The sequence below is a fragment of the Sturnira hondurensis genome, unplaced genomic scaffold (assembly GCF_014824575.4).
Source record: "Sturnira hondurensis isolate 20B ecotype Veracruz unplaced genomic scaffold, ASM1482457v3 Scaffold0007401, whole genome shotgun sequence".
Taxonomy (NCBI): domain Eukaryota; kingdom Metazoa; phylum Chordata; class Mammalia; order Chiroptera; family Phyllostomidae; genus Sturnira; species Sturnira hondurensis.
Window position 1 is genome coordinate 3,151,187 of NW_028080032.1, and position 19,812 is coordinate 3,170,998.

Here is a 19,812-nt window from a genome sequence, read left to right on the forward strand (position 1 = left end):
AATTTGAAAAGGGATTTCAAATAAATCTACCAATCCTAATCTCTATTATTCCATAACTTTCAACATACGTAAGTATCTTTTCACATAATATAGAATAAATATTTACTGCCCAAAGCATGGGGGAATTTCAATTTTCTATTTATTTGTTTTTCAAATTACTCTATGAAGATAATGTATTACATTATTAGTAATGTGGGATCATTCTGCAGCCCAATGAAACCTTTAATTTTCAAATAGAAATGACCTTTACAACTACAAGTTAAAAGGATTCTACTAAAAAAGTCTTTGCTGCGAAAATAGTGTCTCCAGTGCCAGCCATGTCCTAGATAGAATTTTCTTCCGAGAAAACCACAGCTACTTATTTCCAGTGGCCTCATTCAAATACACTTGCGTTACTGCACAAGAAGGTAAAGGGCACACAGGTGTTCAAAGGTGTGAAATGACTCTTCTTTCCTAGCACTACGTGGTAAGGGAAAATGATTTTTTCTTGAATTTCGAAAATGAGGTCAGTTATGGGTTTAGACTTTTCAAAGGAAAAAAATGTATTTTTTTCTATTCAACCATATGGAATCTATGTGATTCAATGTCTTTAAATTATTTCTAAAGCTGAAAAGGTCCACATTTTCTCTAAGTTTAACCAACAGCATATATTTACTGAAAATCCTTTCTGATCACCACTTGTTAGAGGAGAAACAAAAGGTTGACCTAAAATTCTACTGTGTTTTTATATCTGTTAGTGCTGCACTGTCTCCAAATAGCTTTTTGACAAGTGATGTCTGCTGCAAAGATGAGGCTTAGAAAGGACAGCAATGTGGAAGGGTCCCTGCAATCTCAGAGGCCCTAGGCCTCCGGACCTTAGAGTGGCATTTTTGCCATCTTATTAGAGAAATGGTCTCTCTGAGGCACCAGCAGCAGCACGTGCTGTTAGGAGACCATTCCCTCAACTGCTGCACTACGGGAGCTGAAATTGCCAGTGTCTCGGAAAGTTCCCTTCAAGTGCTAGCTTGCTCCTTTGAGAACCTGGCTAACAAATAAAGAGAGGGTGATGGTATAAAGAGTATTGTTTCTAAATAGTGATGCTTCATGTAATTTTACTTGAAAATACTTCATTCAAACTTTTATTGCTTAGAAAATAAAATACATCTAGTTGATAAAAGAGATTCCTGTTTTCTAATTGGAGAATGCTATTAATTTCAACTTATTTAAAGCTACATAAATTGTCTTTACCTTCAATTAAATTTTACTCAATATGGTAGAAGCTAAAGAAGGTAGAAAAGAGATTCGGAGTTTCTGGTGGATTTCTAAGGAGAGTTTTAATTTTATTTTGCCTCTATGAGTGAAGCAAGAAATCCATTGAATTCTGTAGTCTTAGTTAATCTTTTCAGAGGACATTGTTAAGAAAGAAGCATTATTATCTCTGAAGAAGGACTAGAATTAAAAATATAACTATTGTAAGGCATTTAAATTCTAGTTCCCAAGTGAAAAATTCAGAAAAGGCACTCAATTTTTAATTTAATCATAAACAGAAGCCACTTAGCATTGCTGGGTTTCCTATAAGGAAAATTGCAGCTGGGCATTCCTGAGTGCATGATTTACTGAGAGAATGGTCTCAGGAGAAACTGTAGGGAAATGAGGAAAGCAGGATAGAATGGGGAGAGAAAACATCCACATATGGTCCTAGGTGGAGTCTAGCCTCAGCCTGATCTGATGGGGACTTGGGAATGTGAATTGCAACACAGAAGTTGCCCACCCAACAGTAAAGGATGTGGGCTGTTTCTCTCCCTGATCTTTCAGTCTCTGGACATGAATCACCCCCTTCTAGGAATAACTTTCTGAGCATCTCCAGAGGAGGTGGCTTCTATCAGCCCAGGCCAGTCGTCTGGAGCTTTGAGCAGCCAGCAGCCCACCACTGCAGTGGTCCTGCAAAGGAGGTGTGGGCCAGGCACCAGCAGCATTTGCTTGGAACAAACACGGGAAGACACCTCCTGGAATGGGCTCTGTACATGCGGTGATGGTTTAGACTAATCCCTCCACATTCAAGCAGGGGGCCTAAGGGTTTTTATTCTTTCAATTGCTGTTTCCCTTCTGTAGATGTTAACCATAAATGTCAGAAGCACAAATAACTTTGGTAGTATAGTCATGTCTACCATTAGGCATAATGTTCTGGCAGTGTAAAATTTCCCTATAACTCTACTTATTGTGTACCACACAAAGCATTATTTATAAAACTTTTCAGTCTAACTTAAAATTTCATCACAGAGAATGATTTATCTGCTGGTCCTATGGGATGTGATGCCCACAGCATAAATGAGAGCTGGAAAATATTACTCTTATGTGAATTGTTTTCCTTTTTATTTCATTTTTCTCATGTTCAATTAACTCAGTATCTTAGGTCAAAAATTTCTAAAAAAACCAAGGAGATAATCATAGATGTGCTAAAATATTTATATGATGTTCATAGATCTGCTTAAAATAATTAAGCATTCCAAATACTCAGTGATAGGGGATTGGAACTATAACTTATGAAATAGCTACAGGACAGAGACCATGAAGTCATTGAAAGTCATGTCATGGAAGAATATTTAATAAGATGGAATATGCTTGCATTAAGTGAAGATAAAACAGACTGTGAATATTATCCCACATTATGAAGAAGTAAAATTGTGCACAAAAAGACTAGCTACATATGCACCCCTCTGACAGTATTATTGTTGGGTGGCTTGGGTGCTTCAGTTACAGGTGATATCTTTAAAGCTTTTTTCTCCTTTTTAAATGTTAAAATTTCTTATGATAAATCTAAATTTTTTTTTAGAATAAGGCTATTAGCAAGTAATATCAACTTAAATAAACTTGCTATTAGTTTATCAAAATAATTTTCAATTTTTCCACCACCCTGATAGTTATTCTATTTTTATTATCTTTTCCCCTGAATTTATTTTTTGAATAATCAGATAAAATATGAAAATATCTAACTTTATCACTATTTTTAATATTTGGGTCATCTTCAATAATTATTAGATAATACTTCATTTTTTAAAAAACCAAATGATCGCCAGTCTACATAGAGGCTTTATATTTTAAAACTTCACTTCTAATATTTCTAGACCCTTCTTTATTTCTTTGCATTGTTATATGTGATTTAAAATAATATAACAAGTATACTGGGAATATATATTTTAATACATAAATATACAACATAATAATAATAGTAAATACCTAACGGCCCATACTACACACCAGGTATTGTTTTAAATACTGTACTTTATATATTGAAAGAAGTCAAAAAAGCACTTTGAAAATCCTGTACTTTAAAGACTTGATGAAAATACTGACTTGATAACCGTCTTCTTTCCTAAGTGTCTTAATTACCTTTAACCAACATGAAATCATCTAGAAATTTTCACCTGAAACAGCAAGATGTGTACTGTTTCATGTGATCACAAAATAAGACACTAGTGGTAGCCACAGCATACCAGAAGAGAATGATATGAAAAATTCAGTCAATCATCTGGTTGTTTTGTGAAATGATGCTAACTCCATCAAAGTGTTTTCCAGTGTGTGATTTTCTCCTGAGGTGTGATGTGACATAGCCGAAGCCAGCATGTAGGTGTGGAAATCACGCTTAATGCCATGCAAATGATTAGAACACCCTCTCACCTCTTTCTTTACTTCTTCTTCATCTTCCAGTGTCAAAGCAGCCAGTTGCTTAGCTCTCTGCTCCATCAGATTCACATATCGAATTGGATTTGACAAAGCTTCAATCACATCTAAGGAGGAAAGAGACATTCTAGATCAGAGATCCTGGAGGTATTGATTATCCATCATCCATCCACGCATTTATTCATCCATGCATTCATCTATCCATTAATTCACTATCCATCTTCTATTCACCAACCCATCAATTCATCATTTATTTTTAATTCAAACGCCTACCAATATAATTACCACTCATACACCCAAAGTTTTGAAATGGACAAGAGTTAAGACCTTTTGCTAAAACCTCAGGAAGAAAGCATTCAAAAGAGGTCAGCTCTGTGAGCCAAACTCAACAGGTTCCAAATCAGAATGTCTCAATACTCCATATTCTTCAGTTTCTTTTGGGGGAGTTTCATCCGTTCCAGCAATGGGCCCCACACTTGGCCTATTTGGCCCAAATGGTGTTTCATCAATGGAGACACTTCACATAAAAGTCCTGTTTTATGGACTGTTAAAACAGCCAAAAGTTTGGCAATATGGGTTTTATTAGCACAGGACACTGTCTAGCTGGGGAGCCTGGTGGTTTCCACCTTTGGATGGGGCCTGGGCTCCAAGCTTGCCATCGTCTGTACTACTTTTTAGTATATTACACCCAGGTCACTTAGCAGTATAAGCATTATAAATTTATTATTCCTGGTTGATGTCATCATAAATTAACTTCTCTAAATTTAGTATTCCAGGAATGGAAAGAATCAGCCTTCTAAAACTGGCTCAAGGCAAATTAATTCCACAGATCTAGACAGACTGCTGTAGTACCAGATAGCATGGGTTAGAATGTGTTGGGCCTGTGAGAATAATACTACCTCCTGGTGGATAAATATGCTCAATGCTTTATGGGGGCTTGAACTAAATTAAATTAAATCTTATTAATGAAGGCTTGGGTTATTGACCTCCTAAACATGTGTACAAAATAGAGGTGATTCTGAGGACAGAATTTCCTGCCTCTGTTTCCACAAATACATGGATGACCCCAGAAGGAGACACCCATCTGAGTTAGGCTGGTTACCTGCATATGTGTCTGGGACATAGTCTTTCACCTCGATGTAGACGAAGAGAGCGGGGAGCGTCAGCGGTTGGTTCCTCTCATTCCTCAGACAGATGTAGTGGTAGCCTGGAGGGCGACAGTGATACCGCGCATCACCTATTTTCTTCACAGTGTTATTTAGAACACAGGAACAATTACGTGACAGAAGCGTTTATTTTAGGTGACTCTGGGTGACAAACAGCTCACTTCTTTACCATTTTAATCACATGGTTTTGAGTGATAAGGTATTATTTTTCTCATCAGACAGGAAAACAATGTCGATTCTGATTTTTTTATTTCCAACATTCTCCTCATAAAAGAGAATTCAAAAGCACGTGTCATAGGTTGAATTATTGGTCTACATTTGTCCTTTGTGTATGATTTGCTTACATGGGGTTTAGGCATATGCTGTGCTCTGGATGATGGGACCTTAGTGATGTGCAGAGGCTTAGGATGCACTTGCATAGTCACCTTGTTGTATGCATTCAGTGGGCTGCTGGGAGAGGCACCCATACCAGGCACCCATTGCTCGTCAGCCTGGGCCCCCCAGTGAGCACACATACAGCAGTCCTAACCCAGCCCACAGCCTGAAGCACACTGCAAAGCCCAGGCAAACCCTGCTCGCCCACAGACCTGAGAGTCTGAAGATGGGTACTTGTGATAAGCTGTTGAGTTTTCAGATAGTTTGTTATACATAATTATTATACAATCATTGTGGCCAGAGTTGATTGAAACAGCATAGCATGTCACAAAGGCATGAAACAAAGGCATGGAACTGCTGGATTTAAATAGTCTTAGAGACCTTGTTATAGAACAAAATAACCAAAGCAACAACTAGCTTCCCAAATCATTCTTTAGTAATCATGTAAGACAGTGATGGTTTTCTTTACAACTTATACACAAAGTTTCTCACCGTACTGTCTATCCATACCTGGCCGAATCGCTTGCACTGGCAAGATCCTGTGGCCAATAAATTTACCTCCTTCTTCATAAACTGCTATCCTCAGGCAGGCCAGGGAAGGAAGAACCACCTACAGAGGCATTGGGGAGGCATGTGGTTAGATGGAATCACCCCCAAAAAGAATCAGAAAGACATTATTCACAGGGGCCCTGATTTTTCAAACCGAACTAGAAGCTTCTACTTAGCAAACTGGTAACAAGTTGTTGCTCTATAATTTAAATTTCAAAAGAAAAAGTATCACCAGAGATACTGCTTTATCTGTGTTTCATCACTTTCTCCTAAAAAAGAATTTGTTCAACACTCAGACCATTTGCTTTTGACATGAATATTTTCAACGTGGACATGACAGAAGTTCAGTTTTTAAGTATAAAGAGTTAGTGGACTTATCCCTGTTTAAGCATTTGCTACTGTATTTTCAAAGCAAATTACGTGCATATTCTCAAAACAAAAAACAAAAACAAAAAGAAGTTAGCTTTCAAAGAGATTGCTTTATAAATTTGTAAAATCCCAAATGAGGCACCAAGTAACTGCACAGCTTCCCCTCAATTATAAAACACGTGGAGTGCAGAGTTATATCCCATGTCAAAAGCATTAGACCAATTGTATCCTTAGAAACGTACTTTTGCTAATAAGAGCAAACCTACATTTATTGACTGTTTTTGATGTGCCAGGCATTTTCTAAACGTTTTCAATGTATTAGGTAATAATTACAATAACTCTATTAAATCCAATTAACAGGAAAAACACTAGGGCACGGAGACCTTCAATATAGACACTCTCTTTGCAGAAGACTTCCTTTGTAGATACTTTGGCCAGATAAAAGCAAAGGGCATGGGAAGAAAGTCTATCATAAAAAAGACTTCCTTTGTGTGATAAAATATGGGGAAAAGATTTGTTTTTGTGGAGAAGGCAGAGAAAGGGCCCAGTTGAATGTGGAAGGTTTTTTACTGGGTCAGACAGAACCCAGACAATATGGAATGGCCAGCTCCCAGTGGCTAGAGAGTCTAGGGAATTTAATTAACATTCTTTTTGAAGTAAGTATGGACTTCCTTTCTCTCAACTACCATATTATACCTTACTTCCCACTCTACTTCATTTGAATCCTAATGAAATCATGTATCACTTATATTTTGAGAGGATATGAGTTATATTTATATATTATTTTGGCCTTCCAAATCAGGTATACTAGAATTAATTGATTTATAATATACTTCTGAAGTTCCAAACAAGTAATTCACATAGATCTTGACTAGTTTTTTTCGAGAGCTTTGAAAATGCTATTGCTTTATCGATGTGTAAATTCCCAAACTAAGCAACAAAAAATTCTTCTTTTTAATTTTTTTCTCAGTGTCAGACACCTAGAACATGCAGCTCCATGTCGTGTCCAAGACACAAGACCAACCTTTTTGAACACAATGGGCTCTTCTTCCCACACAGGGTTTACAGCATTTCCTTGCGATGTCTTGGTCTTCAATGCTTTCCTCCTTGTGTCCACAGGCAGGCCAAACATATCCACTTCCACGTAGGTGCCGACTTTCTTATCAGAAAGAAACTGGCCTGAAATAATCTAGAAAATAATGAAAAAGGAGCTCTTGACAAATGAACAGCAGTAAGGTGAGAAATGCTTTTGGGAGGTGCAATTGCTGATGGTGAATGTTGAACGATAGATAGAAGCAAGCGTACAAACATGATTTCTCTTGGCTAAAGAATCAGGAGAGGAACACCGTGAGTGCTGGGCTCTGGAGGGGTCAGTAGGCAAAGCTGTAGAGGAGGAAATAAACGAACAAGTATGAAAAGTCGGATGAAGCTTCTGCCTTTTGTGCTTCAGATACATCTATTAAATGGAAGTTTGGTCTTCAGAGCCAGCTGAGTATAAAGGTTTTCCTAATAATTAGGTTTTCCTAATCAGAAAAACTCTGATTTTAGCATAATTATAAATGAAATGAAAAGGTAATTTAAGAGTATACATTTAAAATATAACATAAATAGAAACTCAAGCATTTAAAAAAAATTCCTGTTGTTCATAAAATTTAACTTGGAGTGGTTGTGATACTGTGATATTCCAACTCTCAAAGTTGTTACACTTTAAATAAAAAGCCACAATGATCATTGAAAACCAAACTGACAAATACTGACTTTAAGCCCAGTTTATCATCACTCCCCACCTCACCTAGTGCGCCACCCACACAACTGTGGATATTCTTTGCCTAGGTATAAAACAATCAGATATTGTGGAGTTAAAAGAGATTTTAAAAGGACATATTTATAAGATGTCTTCCCTGTCTGCCTCTTCTTCTCACCCAATTTTCAAAATCTGAGTGACCCTCGGGATTGCAAGTAAAGGCTCCCTGTGCTTTAACACCAGAGAGGCAGCAACCGAAAGCAAGTGCTGATGGGCAACCCAGTGAGTCTGGTTGGTCTGGTTGGTCTGGTTGGTCTGGTTGACAAAGCTGCCTGCCGGCCACGAGCTTTCTGAGTTCTAGTCAGTGAAAGGGGCAGAATTTCCAAGATTACGACTGAGTCAGGAATCAAACACAATCGCAGCCTGAGAGTGGCCGTCAGAGGGTGAGTGAGGCCAAAGTCAGCTGAATGCTAAAGTGGTCAAACATTCCAAACACTTCAGATAGAGAGCCATGAGGCAGAGGCTGTCTGAATTCGTCCTGGGACAACGAATTTCTCCTGAATGATCTCGTTAGCCTGAGTACATGGCACCTGCTAGCAACCATCTCTGTTTAATTTGAGGTTCTACACGAGAAGTACTTAACAAACATTTTACATTTCTGACACCTATGAGTTCTGTGAGTCACAGGGGAATCTGGGGGCCCCAGTGCTTTTGTGATTGGTCAAAGCAGAAGTTTTTAACTAACCCTCGTCTCTCGTCAGTGAGACGATGGCGACACAGCATTTGAGCCCACAAGTCCCCTCTGGCACCACAAAGTCCACGTCAGAGGATCAAAACACAGGCGCCCCCAGATGTGTTTGCAGTTCACCGTGGTTCCAGAGGCAAGGTTAAACGCAGGCCTCTGCCGCGGCACAGCCGTCTGTTCACGGGGCACTGACAAGTCCAGAGTGGTGTCTCCATTTGGCACCCAGGCAGCAGTGTAAGCTTTTCTGGGGCTCCACAGTATCCCCTCAACTTACTTTCCTGTCTCTGTGTCATTGTTTTATAATTGCTTATGCCACCACAATAGAATGTTCAAGAAAACACAAAAGAGCAAACCAACATGCATAAAACAAGATAAATCGGCAAAGATAAAACCTTAGTTTGACCCAGCTATAACAACAATTGAAAAGGATTTTTAAAATAACATTTTATCAGTGCATAATGCTTAAGAATATATCTTAATCAAATGACAGGAATTGCACATCCTTTGTGGAATACAGCTTCTTAAAATAAATATAATCTTGGAGCTCTAATCTGCTAACTCCACTCTCCAGATATATGCTGTGGAGTAAGTTCAAAAGAAATGATTGTGAGAGATGTCACTGAAATTTTATTTTTAATCTTTAGTATAAACTGACAAATTGTAAAGTGAAAATGGGCTCAACAAGCTTAGGGTGGATATAAATTAGTGAAACTATTACAGAGCCTTTTATACATATAGTTTTCATATGCCTTTGGTGTAGGGTTAATTGGAAAACTGAACTGATATCCAATACAAATGGTTCTCAATTAATAGTTATCCAGTAAAACCAAAAATAAATAAAACTTAAAAAGTAAATAAAATTTAGCTAAAACAACCAAGAGCTTACATAATTCACATAAAAAGCTCTTTATAAAAATGATTTCCCATTCATGGCATTAAAAATATTTTCTCGCCCTGGCTGGTGTAGCTCAGTGGATTGAGCGCGGGCCTGCGAACCAGACGATCGAGGTTCGATTCCCAGTCAGGGCACATGCCTGGGTTGCAGGCCGGTTCCTTGCAGGCCAACTACCAGCAGGGACGCACAAATGGCAACCATACATTGATGTTTCTCTCCCTCTCTCCTTCCCCTCTAAAGATAAATAAAGAAATAAAATCTTTAAAAAAATATTTTCTCAGAGCTAAAAAAATTGTATTTGCTGTAACATCAATATCAAAGACAACAGAAATCATTTAAAATTAAATTTTTAAGGTCAGATGAATGATTAATAAAGCAATTTTTAATTTAATATGTGTTTTAAGTCCTTGAATACTCTGATAGATTTTCAGATCTATGCTATACTGAATTCAGAGCTTTTATTCAATATTTGACAATTTATTGAGAATATTTTCTTTCTCTAATTTTGTTCAGTGTGGATATTTCTGTAGAATTAATAGAGGAAAAAAAGGCCAGAAAATTTTTCCAATATACAGCACTAATTTTTGTGGTAAATTCACTGCCAGGATATTTACACCAAAGAATGGACTGGCCCTCAACTTGTTTTATTGGTTAGGGCCCAATTTTTAACCTGTTAGACCTGTATCTCCTGCATGTATTAGCTTGGTTAGGGTAGATAGCAAACCAAGGCAGTGGGGAGGAGGGAGACTGTCTCACCTACTAACTCAGCATCCTGAGCCTGGTCCGATAATATTGCCAGGTGCTCCAACATCACAGGAAACACCATGCTAATGTGGGAGGAGGGCAGGCCTTGAAACTCTATGTATTGTTTCCACTATCTGGGAAAGAAAACCTTGAAATTGTGCGTTCACCCTAGGGCCTGGGAGTGGGAAGAGGAGGAGGTCCACGGTGCCCAAAGAAGCAGCCCATAAAACAGCTTTGGTTAACTGCCGACCTCTGGTCCCTATTTGTTTTATGAGGGGGACCCTAGTGCTTTTGGAAAGAGCCCATAAATAACTTCGGGTAACTGCCTCAACTTTAATTAACTTCCTCCTGCCACACATCTGTTTTAGGACAAGACGAACAATTGGGGTCTGGAGCAAAATCAGCATCTGGGCTAACAGACCCCCATATATACGTAAGTTAGGGTAGTTACATCCCTGTGGGAAAGCTGGCACCACCTTTACTGGTCAATCAGTATGTAACTTCTTCCACCCCATTCAGAACAAAGGACCTCAGGCCTTTGGACTGCCCTCACCTTGCTTTGCTCTGAACCTCTGCCTTTCTCACCCACCTGGGCAAGGCTCATTCTCTTCCATGAGGACGTGTTAGTATTGACTAATACATACTGCTTGCATGTTAATAGACTTGCTGATCTGCAGTTCTTCACTGCATCAACAAGAACAGGATTTCTCCTATAGGACATGTAGCCTCTGAAAATTTCGAACATATTTTGCCATGTATAATAAACACTTTTTTGCCCACATTTTTTGAGGGAAAAATATGGATGTGCATTATAAATGGGTAGTACCTGAAATAACGTGTCTATTCTTGTGTTTTATAACTATTTGTTACATAAAATTTCTTGTACCATAATGAGTTAAAAAATAAATGCTAAAATTCTTTTGTAATACAAAAACAAATATCTAAAATAAACAAATGACTGAATTTAAAAATTAAAACAAAAGATTTTTTCCCCTGAAAGTTTGGGCCAAAAATGTGGGTGTATATTATAGAGAGCAAAATAGGTAATTTGGATTCAGTCCTTAAAAAATGAAGGAAGTTGAGACTTTGTTGGCAACTACATTTTTGATGACTAAACTACTTAATTTATGCAAAATAGGTACTGTTCAAGACTTTTGTTCGGGACAATTTTGTAGCAGAGATGTACGTACCTTAACGGATAAAGTGTTGGCCACTATGCCATCGACGATGCCTTCCGTGAATGGATCAAAATGCTTGTCGGGTCTCCTCATGAACTCTGGCTTTAGTCGGTAGCCGCTCTTCCCATTGTACTCATACATCCCCATATTTATCTGCATAGCCAGGTCTGCACAGCAAAACACAAACCTTACTGTGACTGTTTTTATCTTTGCAGGAAGAAATGAAGATTGTATCATAGTCCACTTTTGTTCCCTCTTTAAAAAAATATTTATTCATTACAGAAATTTAGAAAATACATGTATGAAGAAAAACTGAGCTGTAATCTCCAAATCCAGAGATAAGCCACTACCACCAGGTGGGTGCACATTCTGTTTTCCTATTTCAGACACATTATGAACATGCAGCACGTACATTTCATCAAACGTCTGTTTTAGTTTAACAGCTGTATAAAATTGTTTTGAATAACATTTGAATACACAGGTTAATCCAAGCCCCTCTTTGGGAAAAGTTGTCTTTTCTAATTGCCACCACTACATATTGCTTAGATGACTATCCCTGTGATGAAGTCTTTGAAGATATCACTAATGATAGTCTTAGGAGTGAAATTTCTGGGTCAAGATATGCACTTTGGAAAAGCTTTTAGGTAAACCTTACTAAAACACTTTTCAGAAATCTTAAACTACTTCAAAACTCTAATCCATCTCTCAGGATGGACTCTCCACATCTCACCAACAGTGGGTGCTATAAGTTTTCTTTTTTAATTTATAGGGAAAAAAGTTTCCTTTAAAAAATTTTCATTCCTTTGATTACTTACCACCAATATTTAATTATACATTGATTCATTTGTAATGAATAAAGATTACTGGTCAGAGGCTTCTAAGACTGTATGAAATGAATATCCACACTAATTGTAATTGTAATAATTATAATTACTAATTGTAATTATTGGGGTTAAAAAAAGAAACACATTTTAAAGTCATAAGAAATCTGAGAAGCTGTCATTTATTCCAACTCATCTCTATTGGGCTGGACAATTAGGAGGTGATGGTAGACATATTTCAAAGTTTCATAAAACAAATTACTTTTAGAGCAGGGAAAATAAGTAAAATTTTATCTTTCATGTCATTAAGCTATTATAACTATCAGACTAAAACTGAACAAAACTAAAGAAAAGAAAATTATGGGCGTGAAAAAATCTAACTCCAAAAACCTAAAAAATTTACATTAGCAAATCATAATGTTTAAAAAAATTTTTATCCTCACCTGAGAATACGTTGACTTTATTGACTTTACAGAGGGAGAAAGGAGGAGGAGAGAGTGAGAGACACACATACAGAGAGAGAGAGAGAGAGAGAGAGAGAGAGAGAAAGAGAGAAATAGAGAGACATCTATCTATCAGTTGCCTCCCATACAGGCCCCAGACGGGGATTGAACCCACAACCTAGGTATGTACCTTGACATGGAATCAAACCCACAACCTTTTGGTGTAGGGGATGATGCTCCAAGCAACTGAACTGCTTGGCAAGAAAATAAATCATACGTGTTTTAAAACAATATACAACAGAGACTTCTGGCCAGGATGGAGGCATAGGTAGATACTCTTAGCTTCCTTACATAACCAAAAGAATGATAACAATCAATTTAAGATTAAAAAACAATAACAACCAGAACTGCCAGAAAATTGAACTGTATGGAAGTCTGACAGGCAAGAAGTTAAAGAAAAAATATTCATCTAAACTGGTAAAAGGGACAGAGATGGGCAGCTAGGGAAGAGAGGACATGCGGCAAGGCGGTGGCTGGTGGACTGAGTGGTCCCACATTCATGTGTGGATAAACTGGAGGAATACCTTAGGAGTGAGACAGACCATGCAACCCAGGGATCCAGTGCCTGGAAAATAAAACTTCAAAACCTCTGGTTGTAAAAACGTGTGGTGGTTGCAGTGGGAGGAACTGACAGTCTCACAGGAGATTCCATTGGAGGGGTCCATGGGGTCCTAGAATACACACAAGCCCACCCACCCTGGAATGAGCACCAGGGCAGCACCTGGAAGGGTAGAATTTGCTTGTGGGAAGTATGCGAAAGTGACTGAAAGCAGATCAAGAGCCGAGCAAGTGGCATTGTTCCCTCTCTGGCCCTTCCCCCACATACAGTGACACATACAGTTGCCCCACCCTGGTGAATACCTAAGGCTCTGCTCCTTACAGCATAACAGATGCACTGAGACAAAGAAATGTGGGTCAAATGAAAGAACAGATCAAAACTCCAGAAAAAGTACCTGGCTTATTAGTTCAGTTGGATATGCCAAGGTTGCAAGTTCAATTTCCAGTCAGGGCACATACAAGAATCAACCAATGAGTGTATAAATAAGTGGAAAACAAATTAAAGTTTCTCTTTCTCTCTTACTCTTTTTTCCCTTCTCTCTCTAAAATCAATAAAGAAAAATTTTAAAAAACCCTCCAGAAAAAGAACTAAGCAATGAGGAGACAGCCAACTTATCAGATGCAGAGTTTAAAACACTGGTAATCAGGATGCTCACAGATATGGTTGAGTACAGCTGCAAAATAAAGTAAGAAGTGAAGGCTATCCAATGGGAAATAAAGAAAAATATACAAGGAACCAACTATGAAGGGAAGGAAACCAGGACTCAAATCAGCAATTTAGAACAAAATGAAGATGTAAACATTTAACCAGAACAACAAAGAAACAAGAATTAAAGAAAAATGAGGAGAGGCCTAGGAACTTTGGGGACAACTTTAAACATTCCAACATTTGAATCATAGGGGTGCCAGAAGAAGAAGAGGAAGATCAAGAAATCGAAAAACTTCCCTAATCTGGCAAAGGAAATAGATACACAAATCCAGGAAGCTCAGAGAGTCCCAAAGAAGTTGGACCCAAGAAAGTGCACACCAGGATACTACATAATTCCATTACCCAAGATTAAAGAGAAGGAGAGAATCTAAAAGCAGCAAGAGAAAAGGAGACAGTTACCTACAAAGGAGTCCCATCAGGCTATCACCTGATTTCTCAAAAAAACCTTACAGGCAAGAAGGGGCTGGAAAGAAGTATTCATCCAAGATTACCCTATCTAACAAAGCTATCAGTTAGAATGGAAAGGCAGATAAAGTGCTTCCCAGATAAGGTCAAGTTCAAGGAGTTCATCAGCACCAAGTCCCTTAATAATATGAAATGTTGAAAGGACTTATTTAAGAAAAAAGATCAAAACTATGAACAGTAAAATGACAACAAATTCACAACTATCAACAACTGAACCTAAAAAAACAAAAATAAACTAAGCAAACAACTAGAACAGAAACAAAATCAGAGAAATGGAGATTACATGGAGGCTTATCAGCGGGGAGAGGGAAGGGGAAGAATAGGAGAAAAGGTGCAAGGATTAAGAAGCATAATTGGGCCCTAGCTAGTGTGGCTCAGTGAATTGAGTGCGGGCTTGCCAGCCAAAGGGTCACTGGTTCCATTCCCAATCAGGACACATGCCTGGGTTGTAGGCCAGGTCCCCAGTAGGGGGCACGTGAGAGGCAATCACACACTAATGTTTCTTTACCTCTCTTTCTCCTTCTCTTCCTCTCTCTCTATAAATAAAATGAATAAAATATTTTTTAAAAAAGAATCATAATTGGTAGGTACAAAATAGATAGGGGGAGGTTAAGAATGGTACGTGTAATGGAGAAGCCAAAGAACTTCTATGTATGACCCATGGACATGAACTAAGGGGGGACTGCTGGAGGGAATGGGGGCACTGGGTGGAGGGGGATGAAGAAGAGGAAACATGGGACAACTCTAATAGCATAATCAATTAAATATACTTTAAAATAATACACAACGAATAAATAGAATTTATCAGAAGAACACAAGGATAACTAAATACTAGGAAATCTGTCAATATAATTTATCATGCTTTCCCACAGAAGAGGAAATGAACATATCATCATACCAACAGAAGTCAGAGACATTTAATAATATTTAACATAAATTCCTAATACACTTTTAGTAATTAGGACACCTGAATACTCCTTTAATGCATGAAAGAATATCTGCCTCAAAGTCATAGCCAACATCTACTCAGTGGGATCACAGCAGCAGAATTCCCATTAGTTTTAGGATGAAGAGAAAGGAGCAACCCTCAATACTGTTATTTAATATTATCCTAGAATAATAAGTCCAAAGTTCTAAGAAGAGAGGAAAAGTAAATGTGATTAAATTATTTGATTTTGTATCTGAAAAACCCAATACTGGCAAAATAGGCAATTATAGGAGTTTAGGGAGATTATAACTTATAAACCAAATTTATTTATATAATAAAAATATAAATATTAATGTCCAGAAACAATCTGTTAGAAATACAATATTCAACAAGAGAGATATAATGTTAATGAAATCATACAAATAAGCTAGACTGCTCATGAAGACAAGGAACTTTGAGAAGAAACTTAATATAACAATATTTTAAGTAAAGAGAAAAGCATTTTTTCTGTCATAAGAAAAATTAAAAGATAAATTATTCAGATGAATTTATAAGTTTAATATAATTTAATCAAATCTGTCTTTTTGAGGGATGAAAAACACATAATGACAAACTTAATGTGATTTTAATAAAAATATCATTTTTTTGGTGGAGGAAAGGGAAACATGATAACAATTAAATTAAATTCATTTGAAACAAGAATGCTAGAGGCAATGGCAAGAAAAGAAATGAAAATTATCAGCCTTGAAGGAGAACTTCCACTTCTAGGTATTAAACCATTTATTAAACACTACAATATCAATGAGGTTTTGGTTCTGGAAAGCAGACAAATTTGTTAATGGAAAAGAATAAAAGTTGAAAAAATGGACCCAAGATAACAACAACAATAAAAAGGTTGAAACTATCAAGCTGTAACTTCAGATCAGTATAAGAAAGGATTGATACCTTACTGAGATTATACAGCAAAATTAAAATTAAATAGATGAAAGGGTAAAATTACAAATAAAAAACCATGAAAGTAATAGGAGTAAATATTACTCCTGATGCTGTAAAGTAATAGGAGTAAATATTACTCCTAAATATTAATCTGATGCTGGGTTGGAAGCCTGTAATCACAAAAGCAATCCAAGATTCCATAAAAGAAAACACTAACCAGTCTAATCTCATCTGTTTCACAAAATAAGAAAACACACCTGTTTTGTAAAAACTGCTGTTACAAAAGAACAGGGAAATTGACAATAGGCCTAAATGAGTAATTCATAAAGGCAGAAATATAGAACACATTCGTAAAAGCAGGAATATAAAAAATTTTTAATCCACATTCTTAAAAAGCTTAACCTCGATAATAATCAAAGAAATAGAATTCAAACAACAGCAAAATGATAATGTTTTGTCTGAAAGTGAATTATTATTATTTAATGATAGTACTTAACAAAGATCTCAAATGAGCAGAAACACCTCCCATCGTATGTTGTTGACGAGGAAGAAATCTGGTGCAACATAGTTTGATGAACAATTTGGCATTTTGCAAAACATTCTTAAAACTTTCACATCTTTTAAGGGAGTAATTCTGTCTCGGGGACATTTCCAAAAGAATACTAGGAGACAGACTTGACAATTTATATTTAAGACTGTTCTCCCAGAGCATTGTTCACAGTAGGAAAACTCTCTGATGTTCTTGTGATAGGAAATGTGTTTTAGTGAATTATGAAATGTGCTTAATAGACAGATAATAAAATTCATGTTTCTGTATAGCACTTAAATACATACACGGAATTAAGTGGAAAAGCCTACATATACATGGCTGAAAAACCTTACAGATTACAAGGCTCAGAGTTAACAGTGTTGTATCTCTGAGTGGTAGCATTTTAAAAAGTTTTATTCTCTCTTTATACATTTTTAAATTTTCCAAATGTGCTATATTAAGTACATATTTTTTTCTCCCATTTTTTTATTTAATTATTTTTCAAGTACAGTTTTCTGTCTATTACTCCCATCCCATCCCACCCCCCATCCATATTACTTTAAAAAGTCTAAAAATTTTTGTTTCAAAATACTGCAGTCCTGGCCAGGAAGCTCATCTGGTTAGCGCACCCTCCCGATATGTCAAGGTTGTGGGCTCTGTTCTGGGTCAGGGCACACGCAGGAATTAACCAGTGAGTTAATTCAACATGCACATAAGTTGAACAAATTAATGTTTCTCTCTTTCTCTAAAACCAATAAAAACTAATACTTTAAAAAATAATGCAAAAACCAGTAGAAATAAAGATTTGTTTATAAACTATTGAAGACAATTGCTCAGTTTGCAAAATTCACTTTTTTTTGCATTGATATTTCCTTTACTGAAATTTACTTGTATTGTTTCAATCAAGTCTGGCAATTTTCTCTCCTTGGGACTGGGTTTTGGACTCTTGGAAATGCAGCTTCATCAGAAATGAGCATGAACTGTGCTACTTACCCACTGTTTGGAAATTCAGGGCAACCATCTGACAGCCTGCGTTCCAGAAAAGCTGCGGCATGTAGTTGGATGAGTCGACACGGGTTCCTTTTGGATAGATCCTGCTAAGCTGCATTTTGTTATATCTGGACCATCATGTTAAGTAGTGAATACAATTATAAGAAGAATTAGCTAATAATATTAACTGAGAAACCACCTTCCATCTTTCTCCACTGGGGAAACGAATGAAGTCTTGATGATTTCACTGGGCTAGTGGGTGAAATACATAAAAACCCTGCTGAACAAACAGAGTAACATGATTTTACGACATAAATGTAGCGTCACCTCTGCAGAGACTTGTAGGTGAAAACTAATAGGCAGCAAAAATGGCTGAGTCAAAGCCAACGTGATTTTGTGCAGATTAGTAAGCATGGGCTTAATGATTACAGACGCATGAGCAAGCTCACGGATGTCAGTCATGTTGGGCAGAGGCAGACACCGTGCCCTGCGTGGCTGTGTTTGAGATGCCCTCTGCTCACTTCCTCACCCTTCTCTGGGAACCCTATTTGTCACAGCGGTGGCACTTTTTATGATTAATAACAAGGTAAATATAGCACTGAAGGTTCTGACCTTGTTTTGTATGTGGGATCCCACCATCATTAGTTTTCCGCCCTGAGGATCTTTTGGTTATTCAACAACATCTATGTGTTTAGGGTACGACGGGCTATTCCTATGACCGTGTTAGGCAGAGGCTGGTTGTTTCTGAGCTCAGGCTGTAGGACGGGGCCGAGAGGAGTCTGGACTTGCTAGCGACATATATGACCTACAACAAGTTATTTCACTTTTCTGTGCCTCAGTTTCCTCATCTAAAAAAAAAGAATGAACAATTCCTATGCCATAGGGCTATTGTGAGGATTAAATAAAGTGAGACATATAACAAAAGTTCAGTCACACAGACAGTACCTCATGAATACGAATGATAATGATTTTTAGAGTGCGGCTGTTTATGGAGTTTACATTTGTTCTCTCTCCTGTGACGAGTTTTAAAGGAGATTTCTTAAAAATTCTAGAACTTGCTTCGTGAAATTGATTACTTTTGGACATTTAGTATTAATTTTATGAGAAATATTTAAAGAACCATTTCATTTTGGTTCATAGGTAGTCATAAAAAGTTTTTGTTGTCAGAAGTATCAACAAAATTATTATTAGTAAATTTATATACTCATATAATTATTTTCACTATTTTTTGATTAGACATCTATTACATGTCCAAGGATGCAAGATGCCAAGTTAGGTATATAGATATACATCTCACATAGGTTATGTCTTGTACACACACACACTTTATGTATGTTGTCCCTAAAGCAAATGGTGAGCCATAAAGCTGGCATCATTATTCCTGTGTTACAGAGGAGAGAATTCAGGAGATTCAGCAAATTGACAAAGGACAGAGAGTTTGGGGGTAAGAAAATAATCTTGAAATCCTTTCTCCAAGGCTGTTTTCTTTTCCATATGCCAGGCTACCCCTATTCAGTGGTGCACATGAATGCGAAACTATTTATCATGCCCATGTGACAGACTGAAGCCATTTTATGCATCATTTTGCTTATTTAAAACAGAAATCAAATAGCGCACAGCTTCAGTTGTGCCAACTCAGTCAGCATCCGTCTAATCAAGGATACTCCACGAATTCCACCGGGGACTTCGTCAGCTGCTCAAGTCCTTTGGTTTCCACGAAGGAAGACATTTCAAAACTTCTATTTCTTTCTGAGTTAGTGACAAAAAAAGTAAGAGATAGCACTCAGCATTTAAATGATAACATTCAAGAAGTAGGCGAATGTTCAGTGAATTTAGGGAGATTAATATTCAATGTAACTTTCATACACATATATTTCAGGGAACTATTTATTTGCTACAAAAGTTGGGTCTTGTTAGTGGTCTCTCCCAGTATTTACCACCTGGGTCA

At 37.2% G+C, this 19,812-nt stretch overlaps 1 protein-coding gene across 3 annotated transcripts in view; it reads right to left on the minus strand.

The window, feature by feature from the left end:
• The window catches only part of PLCB1 (phospholipase C beta 1), a 665,285-nt gene that overhangs the window by 114,019 nt on the left and 531,454 nt on the right, over nt 1–19,812 (minus strand). For all 3 annotated transcript variants that reach the window (XM_037051663.1, XM_037051665.1, XM_037051666.1), the window contains exons 17-23: nt 19,529–19,613; nt 17,868–17,992; nt 11,438–11,592; nt 7,144–7,308; nt 5,712–5,811; nt 4,763–4,867; nt 3,658–3,767 (exon numbers count right to left, since the gene is read on the minus strand). In XM_037051663.1, the coding sequence (XP_036907558.1) occupies nt 3,658–3,767; nt 4,763–4,867; nt 5,712–5,811; nt 7,144–7,308; nt 11,438–11,592; nt 17,868–17,992; nt 19,529–19,613 (845 nt within the window). The remainder of the gene's footprint in view (nt 1–3,657; nt 3,768–4,762; nt 4,868–5,711; nt 5,812–7,143; nt 7,309–11,437; nt 11,593–17,867; nt 17,993–19,528; nt 19,614–19,812) is intronic.